The 14,700-nt window shown below is 32.0% G+C and overlaps 1 protein-coding gene across 2 annotated transcripts; it reads right to left on the bottom strand.

Moving 5' to 3' along the window:
• Window positions 1-5,830: 5,830 nt before the first annotated feature.
• Window positions 5,831-9,370, bottom strand: LOC115891022. Of its 2 annotated transcripts, XM_030911413.1 has the most exons (9): window positions 8,524-9,370; window positions 8,374-8,475; window positions 7,945-8,277; window positions 7,676-7,857; window positions 7,454-7,618; window positions 7,216-7,367; window positions 6,929-7,136; window positions 6,310-6,854; window positions 5,831-6,247 (listed from the first exon to the last, which is right to left on the bottom strand). In XM_030911413.1, the coding sequence occupies exons 1-9, from the start codon at window positions 8,909-8,911 to the stop codon at window positions 6,142-6,144; spliced, it is 2,181 nt and encodes a 726-aa protein (XP_030767273.1). In that variant the 5' UTR covers window positions 8,912-9,370; the 3' UTR covers window positions 5,831-6,141. The 2 variants fall into 2 exon arrangements, with proteins under 2 accessions (XP_030767273.1, XP_030767272.1); XM_030911412.1 differs by having other exon boundaries at window positions 7,454-7,857; window positions 8,524-9,369.
• Between the last annotated feature and the right edge of the window lie 5,330 nt (window positions 9,371-14,700).

The following is a 14,700-nucleotide window of genomic DNA, read 5'->3' as shown; positions in this document are numbered from 1 at the left end:
GACATAAGAAATCCCATGTAAATTTTAATGGGGTCAATTATTGGCTTCCCTAATTATTTTAGAGAATAATTCTATTTAGGTTTATTGAAGAGCACTAAAACCCACATTCAAAAGAATAACTTTAGATATTTTTGATTAGCCCGTTTACGAGTTATCGCCGATTTCTTTTTAAATATTTCTCCTTTCTTATGGCCCTGTATTTACTTATGAGCCCCAGTCAAGATAAAAGATAACTATCAAATGAAGTTGTCCTTTCAGAAATTTACCTTTGATTTACCTATTTAGTGCTTTATTATTATTGAAAACTCATTCCTACATCGGAAATCTTAAAGATCTATTTATAAATACAAATTAATATGAATTAAAGTAAAATATAGTAATCAATTACAAGGTTAATTATAGTATTATTACAATATTCAATAACTTATTAATTTAGGTACTATTAAATTGTTAGAACTTTAGGATTTAAGAAGATGTTCAAATATTCCTCCATCGACTGCTAGACAATAACTCAGGCGATCATAAAATTATCTTCTTACATTCGCTAGTTGGTAAACTGAAATTCTATTGCATTCGGCAGAAATAGCATTTTTTAACTCGTCTTGATTTGGGTATTTGGGTATCCTTGTATGTCCTGTTTTTTAAATGGCCCGCCCCAGAGAAAGAAATCATTTGGCGAAATATCAGGAGACCTTGCTGGCCAATTTACTGTATGATTTAGGCCAATATTTCCTTTAAAACTATTGTCTAAATATTCCCGAACAGCCAGGGTACTATGTGCCGGGCAGCCATCCATTTGGTACCGAACTTCCTGATTTTTCCTAGCGGCATCATGTAAAGCAGGTAAAATATGATTTTCGAGTAGTTCCAAATAATATTCTGCATTTAAATTTCGCATAAGAAATAATGACCCGACAATATTGTGTCCGAATATCTCTGCCCAAACATTTACTTTCTGTGGATATTGCGTCTTTGTTTCGACAAACCTGTGTTGGTTTTCTTTGTTCCAATATCGATAATTTTGTAACATTATTTAAGGTAAACGTGCATTCGTCAGTGAAACATATGTTTTTTAAAAATTCCCTATCCGTATTTGCTCTTTCCATCATACCAAAACAAAACGCCTGCCGCCGTATTTCGTCCCCATCTCGTAGCTCTTGGTGCTTTTCATATTTGAAGGAATAGTATTTATGTCGTTTCAAAATTCGAAACGCTGTAGTGTGATCTATTTCTATTTCATCCTCAAGTTTCCTTGTGCTGATCTTTCCATCGTTCTCTTCCACGCACAATAAAACTTCCATGTCGGTATCATTTCTTGCATCTTCTCTTTGTTCCTGCCTTGCTTCACATCTGCAGTTATTTATTAGGGTACCTCAATTAGGGTGATCTCAAATCTCTGGTTATTCCTAGCGATTGTAGATTTTTCAGGTATCGGTCTATTCGGATACAGAGCAGCAAACATGTCCGACACCTTTTTACACCAACTATTTTCTTGATAATACCATTTAATCATCAATACTTGTTCTTCGGTAGTGTAATTCATGGCTAATATTTTCGATGTATGTATGAGTTTTTAATAATAATAATAAAGCACTAAATAGATAAATTTCTGAAATGACAACTTCATTTGACAGTTATCTTTTACCTTGACTGGTGCTCATAAGTAAATACAGGGCCATAAGAAAGGAGAAATATTTAAAAAGAAATCAGAGATAACTCGTAAACGGGCTAATCAAAAATATCTAAAGTTATTCTTTTGAATGTGGGTTTTAGTGCTCTTCAATAAACTTAAATAGAATTATTCTCTAAAATAATTAGGGAAGTCAATAATTGACCCCATTAAAATTTACATGGGATTTTCTATGTCCCGCTCGACGATGCAACACCCGGTATACATTTTCATGATTTTTCTTATTTTCTCTAAAACGGTATGGGTATTTGGGACCATTTTAGAACAAGCAAAAATTTTTATGAAGAATATATTTTTCTCAAAATGTCAATAATAAAAAAATATTTCCTCTCTCTCTTGTAGTAAGGACAATCCGGGGACATTCTGTAGAAAACAGTTGTGTTTGTACAGAGTTAGAGCGATAAAAACACAATAGTTTCTTGACATTCATTATTATTTGCAATCGCAAAATTCATGGTGGGTTCATGTCAAAGTTTCCCGAATACAGTTCGGATCACCCTGTATAATCGCATTCACATTCGTATTCGCTTAAGAACTGATTAAGCGTTTTATCACTAATCCCCTTTTGAACGTTCGTCAAAATCCTACCGAATTGTCAATTAAAATGTTTGTCCCATTTATTTCGATACAAACATTAATTGGCACTTTGTCAGTTGATAATCTTATTACAGATTATTCCAGCTAGACCTGGATTCTGGATTTAAATCGGAACAGTCATGCGTCAGTGCATTCGTTCTACTAACCAAAATCAAATTTTTAAAACGTTCGTATCCAATCTGCGTAATATGTATGTCAATCTCTTTCAATTAGGTAGTCTGTAGGTAGGTCACAGACTTATATTTTTTTATAGATCCATAATTGGGAAATTCTATATTTAGCATTTAGTAGATTTACGAAGCTCTTTTGTATGTATCAGTAAACGAATCTTGAATCATTCAAAAAATAATAATCAACCTTTAATTCAACTACAAAAAGTAGGTATTCAAAATTGAGATCGGGGAAGATTGGCGCTTTTCAATAGGGTCAAGAACGACGTTTCTTTGCCCAAAGCATTAACTATCTTTTCATAAGCTTTAAAAAATTACTTTAGAGAATAGAAGAATCTATCTGTCCAAAGTATTTCATTCTTGACCTAAAATGAATATGCAAAGAAGTTCTTGCTACAAGAACAATAGTCTTTTTGATTCATGCAAAAATTCTTGATTGAAAAGGGACATTTCTTGATTAAAGAGACACTTTTCTTAAACCAATAGCGAATACTATTGACTCAACTAAAATTTATCAAGAGAACCAGTTTTCTCGAGTTAAGAGAGTTTTTCTTCAGGCAAAATATTTTCTTTTACGCTAAAATAAATTCTCTTGCCACTAATTTTTTTTCAAGAACGATGACGACTTTAGTTCAAGTATATCTTTTTTATCAGTGCAGCAACACTTGCTGTTTTTAAGGTACAGCAAGTTTATATAAATAAATAAATGCCTTTATTGTCAAAAAATTTTTCAATTTGTAGACAAAGATAAACTAACAAACAAAGTAAAAAAAACAAGGTACACAAACAAACAAACAAAACATAATACAAACATTATACAAATAATATTGTCAGTCTTATTGTTAAAATAAACATTTATAAATGTTTATAATGTCAAAGAACAAAAAATAAAAATAATATTCAAAAATATTTAGCTAGTTTATAGTAAAATATCAATGACCTCTAAATAAATTCATTTCGATGTCATTAGTAAATATAGCAATAGCAAACATTAGACCAGTGTTTACAAGATCAAATTTGATTTTCAAAATATAATTCATTTACGGCGTAGAAAGCCTTGTCTAGTAAATAAGAGTTCAATGCTTTGCGAAATGAAAAAATGATGTTATGGATTTGATTTCAAATGGCAGGTGATTGTGCATTTTTTTCGAGTTGTATAATATTGAACTTTTAACTAACTCTGAGCGTGGGGTAGGTAGATAAAGATCTTGCTCCGCGTTCCTGAGTGGATAAGTGTGAGATGGCCTTTCTTGAGAAGCTGATACATGTTTACGTATTAGGCAAACGGATTCAAATATAAATAAGGAAGGAAGAGTCAATATTTTTAATTTTTTAAAAAAGTCCCGGCAATGAGTTGTGCTGTTTAGTCCCAGTGAATATCGAACAGCTCTCTTCTGGAGTCTGAAAATGCGGTCAAATTGAGTCGCACAACAAGCCACTGACAAGTTAAGCTCCTTAGAAAGGCCATCTTAAGTCTGATTGGTGACGTCACACATAACAACACAATAAAAGCAGAATGGCTGAAACAAGTTCCCGCTTTTTCTGCTATAATCCTGACTCATCCTGCTTCAAACCCTATACCAACCACTCTTGCCGTTTTTGAAATACGGCAAATTTCGTTTTGATTACTGGAAGTCGGGAATTGGGGAATTGGAGCTTTCCAATCATGTAACCTGTAAAAGATCAAATATAAAATGCTTCTAATGGTTCCTTTCACAACGAGACGACTGCGAGTAAATTACGTGAGAATACCCATGGGCTCATTGGTTCGTGGGTACGTTAAGGCGCTATCGGATGTCACACTAAAAACTCTAAAGTTACTCCTGAGAACACCGAACCTGCCTTATTTTGTTCAACTGTTCGGTATAATTATTTATGGCTTGGAAGCTCATAGATATTTTAGGCAAATAAAGCAAAAAAATAGCAGCCTAAGGCTGAAACTTATCAAGTTAAAAAGAAATCATTCCTAATCTTAATGTGCGACTGATTACCAGGAATCGATTCGTTCTATTTTAAAAACGACTAGAGTGGCTGGTACGGGGTTTGAAGCAGGATAAGGCAGGATTATAGCAGCCAAAGCAGCAACTTGTTTCAGCCATCCTGCTTTTATTGTGTTGCTATGTCTGACGTCACCAATCAGACTTAAACTTGCTGTATCTTAAAAACTTCGGTCATTACTCGTCTTGTGTTAATTTTATTTTATTGTGTTATTTATTTTGTGTGTTTTCAAAATTTGATTTTAAATTATACCAATCCTATGGAATATGATTGTATGAGTCTATGTTTTTATATCTCACCAATGGAGTCGTTGATCTGGCGAAGGCCTTCCGCTTAATTGTCCATCTGGCGTCGATCTATTAATAAAATTAACAGGCTGTCGCGTGATGATGTCACGACACGCACCAGTGAATAGATAAAAGCTTACTGGATGTGTCGTTAAAAAACAATTCCAACTATTCCACACATATACTTGAAATTTAAATTGGGTAACTTGGTTAGATTTATGCATATACCGGGTGGTGCATCTTCGTTGGAAACATAATAATAGGAAATCGCATGCGCATTTTGAACTGTCCAATTATTGAGACGACACTAAAACTCACGAAAACCTCGGAAGCATTCGGATCTAACACGGAGAGTTCGGTTTGGTTCGGCGAGAAGCGCTTTGCGGGAATTTTGAACATTATGAATAATTGAGAATCCAACTAACAATAATTTTATTATCCTAAATTGCTAACAGTAGTTAACTGCTTTGGTTGTTCATCTTGTTTTTATAGTTTTTAGACTACTTTTAGAAATATAGCTATATTTCAAAACTTATCTGCATTCATATATTTTTAAAAATATACAAATATTAAAGTTCCGAAATATAATTTGCTATTATTTGCTCATTTTAGAGAAGAAAGGTGGTTAATGTATTTGGCTGGTATTTGGTAACAATACCTATATTGCTTACATCAAGTGATTTGCGATTTACCTACATCAAGTGATTTTAGTCAAAATTGCACTGATTATTGGTGTAAATTAAAAATTGTTTCATTTGCAGATTGCATAATCACTATCTTATTTGATGCGTAAGTGAGAACCATAGCTTTACTAGGAGAGAGCTCATTATTCTCGAATTCTGCTGTAGTTATTATCATTATGTTCTAAATATGAATGAAGATCGGTTAAAAAATTTTACAGTACAGGGCAGTGAAATAATATGTTTCGAATCAAGTTGGAATCTTTATTAAAATATCAGTTCTTATATTGAACATATTTTCATGGAAAAATAAACAATTTTGGAAAAATTGTTAGCTTAATTACAGTAACATATATTACTATACAATAAAACAAATTTATAGTTCTAATTTTATTAGAATGTCCGCAGTTTCGATTACAGCCCATAAGAAGAAACTGCAAGAAACTTATGGGTGTTCTATATCAAGAAAATACAACAATACAATACAATAATTATAACAATAAACAACACCACATTGTAAGTACAAAATAAATATAAAACCCTTAACCAATAGTTTATACATATTTAGTTAAATAAGACCAAAACCATATTAATATACAGAAGTACAAAATAAATATAAAAACCCTTAACCAATAGTCAATACATATTTACTTAAATAAGACCAAGAACCAGAACCAACCCACAGAAATATAAAATAAATAAAGCCCTAAACCAATACTCTACTTCCTTCGCTTTGTTGGAAAGAACTCTTGTTTATCCATTTTCCTTTTATGCCCTGCTAATCTATTTTCTTGATCCATTATTAAACTATATTTCCCCACAACCCTTTTAAAAAAATACTGCTTAAATCTTAGAACATACATAAACATTGAAAACAATCCCATTACCTTTTGAAAGCCTCGCCATTTAAGGATAATATAAAGTTTTTAAAAGTATTAGCAATTTCTGTCCGCTGTGTCAAATTGTAGTCCTCTGTATCATCTATCATAGGTAAATCATTGTTGTTAGATCTCTTCTCTCTAATAAAATCTTCAATTTCTTCTTTATGTTCTTCTTTAATGTCTGATGACTTATTCTTTGAAAGTAATTGAGCAACATCTCCTAAAACAGATTCGCTTCCCGGCCTATGCTCATGCAAACATACCAAATGTATATGTTTACAAATGGTAGTTTTTATAGCATATTCTGGGCAATCACATATATAGCGATGAATGCACACCTTACATATTTTACAATATAAAGTTTTACATTCTGTTTCGCATAATTCTTTATATAGTATTTTATAAAAACTGTTACCTGTGGAAGATTTAACTCTAAATTCTCCAAATCCTACCTCCAGTACCTCTACATGGTTAGCTTTCATTATTTCCGCTAACTTATGTGCTTTCGTCACAATTCTATCTTGGTATGTATTTGAGTGTGGTCTTTCAAACTATAAAAAAAATCCATAGAAAATTTTTAAACATTTTAACACAAGGGAAATATGCGAATTTAAAATAAACAAACCATTAGAATCCTTTGCCACATTTTTCCATCCACCAAATTTTCAATTTCTTCCAATAGTCTGTCAATAGTAATATTTGATTTTCTCTTCAACTGATTAGTTTTGAGTAGGTTGTTCAAACTTTCCAGTGCCATATTTGTATTAATTCCTGCATTTATTCTGTGACAATGTGCCCACATTGTAATCCTTTCTTCACTTTGGTAATAATATCTAAAATCAAGTTTTCATCCATATTAGATATTTAAAATAAATTAAGCTATGTTAAACTAGATGCAATAAAAATATGTACTTCGTGAGGTAGTTCAAAAACACATGTTCATCAGCATTTTGCAGTTTTTGAAAATATTTCTGAGTCAACTGTGCAAACTTCTCCACTTTGGTCTCATTAAGTATTTTCTTTAAATCTGTCTTCATTGTTTTTTTGATTTCTTCGTTTCGAATCTGAAATGAAAAAAAAAATACTTTTATGTTTTATACAGAAAATTAAAAAATAATAATAAATTATTGTTGGCTATTTAGTTCCTTACTTTCGATCTTCCTTGAATAACCCAATTTTTAATGATATGCCAGCTACACAGAAGTCTTCTGGGTGTTGTTCCCATTGTTTTTACCCATGCGTTGTAGTATTTTGAATCATCATCTGTCATAAAATACTGTGGTTCTATTACTCTGTTAACTTTGTCCCTCAGCGCCTGCAAAAAAACCTCTTGAACTACCTGATCTAATCTATTACTTAGAAAGAAAGCCACTGGAAAACCCATATTTCTATCATCTTTCACTAGCATGATAGTTAAATCCATCCCCTTTTGATTTGTGCAGTGTGTCCCATCCATACAGATTATTCTGCAGCAATCCATTAATTTACGTTCCATAATTTCATTCATAAATCCTAAACAAAAATCTTCTACACGTAATACTGGATGACTTTCACCTTAGATAAAAAAAATATGATCATATTAAGTACTCATTAACCCAAACTGTTAAATGTATTATTATTATTTATATGAAGCTATGCTACCTTGTTGCTTGAAGAAGAAACAATAATTTTTGCCATTAGCATTCCACTCTTCCACTTTTAATGCTACAGCTATCATGCTATTTTCGTGTTTTTTCTTCATTATATTATGTTTCTTCATTAGATATGACACGTCTTTCCTATTCAGTATATTTATCCTTTGAATGTTCTCAGTCTCAGATGTTATTTTTCTAGCATCAGAAATAATTCTCTCTACAGTTACACCACTAGATAACTTTGAAACTATTTCGTTTTTTTCCTTCTCTGACAAGTGCTGACTTCTGATCTCTTCTTCATGACCTACGTGTGATTTCCAGAATTTTACAGTAGTCTCTTCTACAATACATTTTGTAGTAATATAAATATTAACTTCAACTCACTCATAATAGTTTTAAGGTAATAGAATAATAATTTTTAAATTCACTTATTTACCTGTCTGCCAGATTTTAATATTCAAACGAGATGGGCAAATTCCATATATTTTTATTGAACCGCCAGCCTTCTCTGTCCTTTTAGAACATTTGCTGATGTGTCCTGAAAAAAAAAATTGTGATTTTGTACCTTTACTTCCATTTTATCTACCTTCTGAATTACTGCGATTACAATTGTAAGATTTTTCCACATATTCATTAATTTTTTTGGATCTGGCGGATACATAATTTGTCTTAATCTTCTGTTCTTCAAACCACTCTTCATAACTTTCCCTTGTAGCAAAGTTATGCGTTTCTATTTCCAATTTTATTCCATGGTTTACCTCCAAATGTTCTTCCAATATCTTGTAACTTCCACAAACTATCTCGTTTTCAGTACACAGTGGGCAAATAATATGTGATTTCCTAGCATTTGTATTTAATATTTGGTTATGAAAATTTTTCATATGTCTATTCCTTGCTGAAACACATGAAAATTCCAAATCACAAAGTGGGCACTTTTTGTTTTTGGTCTGGGACTGTGAAGTATGAGCTTCCATGTTCGATTATTCACACTGATATCACTTAACGTAGTAAACAATTAACAAGGAGTAATAATTAGCAATTTTTAAAAACAGTTAACAAATGAACTAAATATAAACTGTGTTTTTCACAAAAACAAGTAAAATAACACAAATAAAAACTAATCTATTCTGTAAGCCTATAAAAGGCGGCAAACAGGTAATAATTATTTATCAAAGTTCTGTGAATCGCTGGATTCCAAAACGCATTCACAGCAATGGAATAAATATGTAGCCTTATAATAAAACTGGTGTGCTAATAAAATATGCTTTTTATCGAGTCTACGGCTAAAAGACGAGGACAAAGGAAAACGACTCACACAGTTCTCACAAATAGTCAAGAGACTGCCTTTTAGCGGTAAAATTCAGAAATTCAGTTAAATTTGGCCGCGGTTGCGCAGTTCAGCCAGACAAGGAAAAAGAGACGCTCTTTCTTTGTCTCGAGTATCGTGAGTTTTAGTGTCGTCATACGTCTCAATTATTGGCTCCCCGTAAGGTCATTTTGGTCTTTGATTATCAATGAATTATTAGGTTTTCTCTATGGATACAACTGACTACCGCAAGCTGTTGCTAAGATATTCCATTAATTTTAATTGTATTTTTTAGACTTTGTGAATAATCGTGAAATTATAAGTATAAAGCATAGAATGTTTAGCCATTCTCTCAATCACTTGACAACCAGACGAAAGAGATTGGTGACGTCATTACGGCATTTCGTAAATTACTGCATTTTCCCTAGATCATAATATTATATACCAGTGCCTTCTATTAAAAGATCAGCCCGCGGGCGAGATTTATGACGTCACGCTAGTTAGATATAACGGATTAATAAATATGTTGTAGAATACATGGAAAACATAATTATTCCTCAGATTTTTGGTTTGTATTTTAAAAATGATATAGTTTACATGAAATATACATAATATACAGTTAATAACTACAACATATATATCTATTTACAGTAATAAATACTTTGGCAAATAAACTATGAACCATACAAATGCAGCAAATATTTTACAATGTACAAAAAATGTATAGGTACATAAGATAATGGGTAAAATGTAAATATATTTTAAATTTTGGGGTTTGAAAATCGATCTAATTTAACAAAAAACATTCAATATCTACTAATAGTGATGTATTATTATTTGCACGCACAAAATTTATATGTATATTGTGCAAGTATCAATGTTCGAAAAATTATATTTACAAATAATACAATATTATCTAAAAAAAGGCGTCAGCGATGGGTATGAAATGAAGATCGCTGGCATTTTATAAGTAAAATTATTCTAAAATTTTGATTTTCTTGGGATTTTAGGTTCAGGAAAAACTCTGATTTAAGTTTTCATTTGGGTTTTCATTATTTTTATTTGGTTTAAAAAAACGTTTCGGCTAACTATAGCCTTCATCAGTGTTGTGTCATATGAGAAAAATAGTGTCGAGTATAATCCAAAAAATTACATATACAATATAATTCACACCTCATAATGTTTACTGCATATAATAAACTAATATAAACTTCAAAGATGACCACATATTTTTTAAAATTATTATTCTTAACACTAAAATTATCTACATTGACTATGGAGTACGCAGTAAACATTTTGTGTGTGGTGTGAATATTTTATATGTAATTTTTTGGATTATATTCGACACTATTTTTTTCAATTGACACAACACTGATGAAGGCTATAATGTTAGCCGAAAAGTTTTTTTTAAACCAAATAATAATAATGAAAACCAAATGAAAACTTAATCAGCGTTTTTCCCGAACCTAAATCCCAAGAAAATCAAAAAATTTAGAATATTTAGAAACAAGGTTCAAGAATATCAAATTTTCCAAGATTGTAAAATTCTAGTTAATTATTTTATGTGTACAGTTATTTAGGGAATGTCATCGATGTTCATTTCCAAGCCAACTAGACGCCGATTTTTTTCGATGATACGGTATAATTCTTACGTAAAATGTAAATAACATTAGACCAATGAAAACAAAGAAATATGAATTTCTTAGTATTTTTAGTAACACCTTTATTCTTAAAACTTTGTATTATGCAAATATACCAATTTTATTGTTATTTTATTCATATTGTATTGAGCCATCACTTAAATATTTGATATTAATTTGGTATTATAAATAATCAACACCTTTCATTAAAAAATTACTGAACAAATATATGTTATGCTTGACATACATTATATATTATCAAACAAAAACACATTCTTCTTTTAAACTGTATCTGTCTTGTCTTTACAAAAATCTTTTTAAAATGAACTCAAAGTAATAATCTTTTTCATGATCTTTAATACACATATTCTTTATTTTTCCCTAGATCATAATTACTACTTACGTGTTTGAATCTATCGAAGCTGAACCAACAACACTTGAGTGGAGATTCCACAATATGAATAAAATAAACATAGTTGTCTAGTTTTCATTAATACCATCATGGGAGAATATTATTTTTAAATTTATTAAAGATATTTTCAATAGAATTCTCTTGATTTATAATTCGTACCCACTTTTCTTGCTCTTCCGACACTTTAGGCTGCCTAATATAACTATCCTTTCCACCAGGAACACAACAAAGATGAAGCATAGCACCAAAAACACACTCCACTTAAGCTTTATTGATGAATTGTTAGAGTCTTAAAAAACACACACAAAAATCACGATAAGTAAAAAATGTATGGGCACTTTTAGGTTAAATCACTTACACAACGTGTAATTTTTCAATTTTTCTATTTTTTTATGCGAAACCGAGAGTTACCATATATCTGGTAGTAGTTTATGTCACTTAAATACCAAAATAATTAGTTTTTTGCACTACAATAATAAATAATACCAAAAATCATAGAGTTAAAACCAAAAATCAACCGACAAAATATGAAACGGAATCTAACCCAATATCTAAGTATGTACAGCTGATGAAGTAAACAAAAGTCCGCCCCCAGGCTGATCTTTTAAAGAACGGCAGTGTATATACTTACGTGGATAAGTAAATCACTATGGAAACTGTCGCCAACATATCAACGACTTCCATTTATCTTCTTTTTTTGTTGCACACGCGGTCGCGGTACTTCTGGGCAATTCCATGTACGACGTTAATTTTCTTATATATTGTTAGATTACTTCTTATTCTTATATTTAAATAAACAATATTTCCGGAAAAAGCCGAACCGCTCCAAAATTTTCAAAAGTTTTGGGTCGCGACCGTTGCAAGAATAGCGCCAAATAGTGTTTACATTGTCCTTATGGGCACTTTTCAATCTAAACTTGTATATGATCTAGGGCATATTCTTTTTAGTAATTGTCATTGTCATTTGATTTGGGGTTATAATTTTATTAACAAACATCGATCAATGTCAAAATTAAAAATCGATTGTGGCTGCCAAACAAAAGTCAATTTTTTTATTGCAAGAGGTCGTTGCTAAGCTTATAAATTATTTTTCTAGAGAAAGAGACGCTGGTAGGATACTTTTGGCCCATGGACGCCGTACATGAAAAAAGTGCAATGCAAAGATGTAATATTCCTATGTAAAATACAAATTGATAGCTTTTTTAAATCATATAGCGAGTTGCTGATGTTTTAGAAATAGAAATTTCAACAGTCCAAAGGATTGGAACTAAAGCGATCGTAACTGATGAAGAGTTCAAGAAAAAGTTAATAAATACCGAAAAAAAACGGAACTCACTCGATCGATATAAGTACGTACTTAAAATTTTCTGAACAATTTGAATTGATCTCACACATACCCTAAAACTCATATTTGTTAAATAAAATAATGATGACGTAACGTTGAGCGATGGATAAACATTCTTTATAATGGAAAAACCACTAATTTTGAGGTTTTGAATGAAGCTTTACCCTTTTTTTTGAGGTGCAAATACCAACAAAAGAGTCAATGTTCTAGATGCGGTGTATCGTTGTGATAATAAACATGGAAAAAGGCTGAAAAGGGTCATTTTTCTGCGATAATACGTATACGTTGGAAAACAAAAGAAAGAAACAAAAAAAGAGTGTGCGTCCGGAGCGAACATTGCGAGCGAAACAATTACCGCTCGCAACCATAAAAATTAAAAAATATAGAAAAGTGACTCTAGAATAAAAGAAGTAATACATTTTAGTAAGTTACTTTCGAAAAAAAATTCAAAATGGGCCTATTATATGATTTATAATTAAAAAAAAATTGGCTTCCTACGATGTTCTTTCGCCATTTATTTAGTTACACTGTGGTTATACTCGGTTAAAACAGGCATGCTAAATATGTTACGTGTTTATTTATCCTCAACAATTTGTGGGGAAAATTGAGGAAACACCTCATCACTGAGTGCACCGAGACGACAACCATTCGTGCTAAAAACTTTGGTACGACTGATATCGGAGATGGAGAACTAACCTCCGTAAAACCGTCTCAAATACTGGTTTTTGTCAAATCCCTGGGACTGTATGAGGAGTTATAACTCAAGAAAGGGGGACACACAATAGATATGTAAGGTCGCGGTGATTAACCTCCTCACCAAACATTCTACATTCTACAAATATGGTTTGATCGGTTTGCATCTCTAAATGTAAAGGAGGGTCCACATTTAGTAACATGTTATATAACATTGCTATTTAACAAGCTACATGTAACATGTTAAAAACCCGGGAGCCGTCCACATTATAGTTTTCGTAGTCATGAATCGTTTTGGCGAGAAAGAGGTTCAGCTCGCAGCAGCGGCGTGCGTAATTATTTTTGAACTAAGGGAAAGAAAGTCGAGAAAAAAAGCGGTTTTGAGTTCGCCATAGCCTACCAGCAAGATCTAGATACAGTTGAACTCAATTAGCTTATCTTTTCAAAACTTGCCTCGGCTGTTTCTCGTGGTGTGTTTCTGTCTTTTAAAAACATTAATAATTTACAGTACGTCTCGTCTGCTGGATCTGCGTCTATGAAAGGAATGCAGACAAAAAACATTTAAATAAACAGCAATATATTCTATACGTCGATTTGACGAGTGCGTCACCGCAAGTCGCTCCGCCCACTCATTTTATTAGCTACTTGCAAATTTGTGGAATTTTTATTGATGGGACGCGTCGTCTATTTTTTACGAAAAACATCGAGAGAATATCGTTTCCCCTCTCACGGATACCCCGTAGCTACAGAACGGACAGACGTACTGTAAAAGCAAAAGCAAACCATTTTGAATTATCCACTTCATCTAAACCATGCAGTTCCTGATTTGCATTTCTTTTGTTCCCGCTGGAACTGGCCTATTAGATTACGCATTATTTCTCAACTTTTTCTGTTTTCAAATCCATACTATGAAATGAAAATCGCTGTCATTTTATATGGAAAATTATATGGGGAATGTCATCGATCGTCATGTCCAAGCCAACTGGAGGGGAGGCCGACGGGACGCAGTTTTTTTTTCGATCATATGGTATTATTGACCAGTAAATAAACAAACCAATATCAACTCACCACACTAAGATTCTGTCGCGCACGTCCCTGAAACCTATGAGTGGCTAAACTAGAAATTTAGCAAGTGTGGACGCGTTGTTTCATGTTACAATAGCAATGTTGCACAACATCTTTTGATCTTTACCGACTACAAATGGATAACATCTAGCAAGTTATATAGCATCGAAATTTGCTAAATATAACTAAAAAATATGTAACATGTTATATAACTTTGCTATATAGCAGTGTTATATAGCAAGTGTGGACCGTCCTTAAGACACCACAAATGATCATATGGAGTCATTTTGTAAACATTCTGC

This window comes from Sitophilus oryzae, unplaced genomic scaffold, assembly GCF_002938485.1.
Source record: "Sitophilus oryzae breed Bouriz unplaced genomic scaffold, Soryzae_2.0 scaffold_942_pilon_pilon, whole genome shotgun sequence".
NCBI classification, from domain to species: Eukaryota; Metazoa; Arthropoda; class Insecta; order Coleoptera; family Curculionidae; genus Sitophilus; species Sitophilus oryzae.
This window is presented reverse-complemented; position numbering and strand designations above follow the sequence as displayed.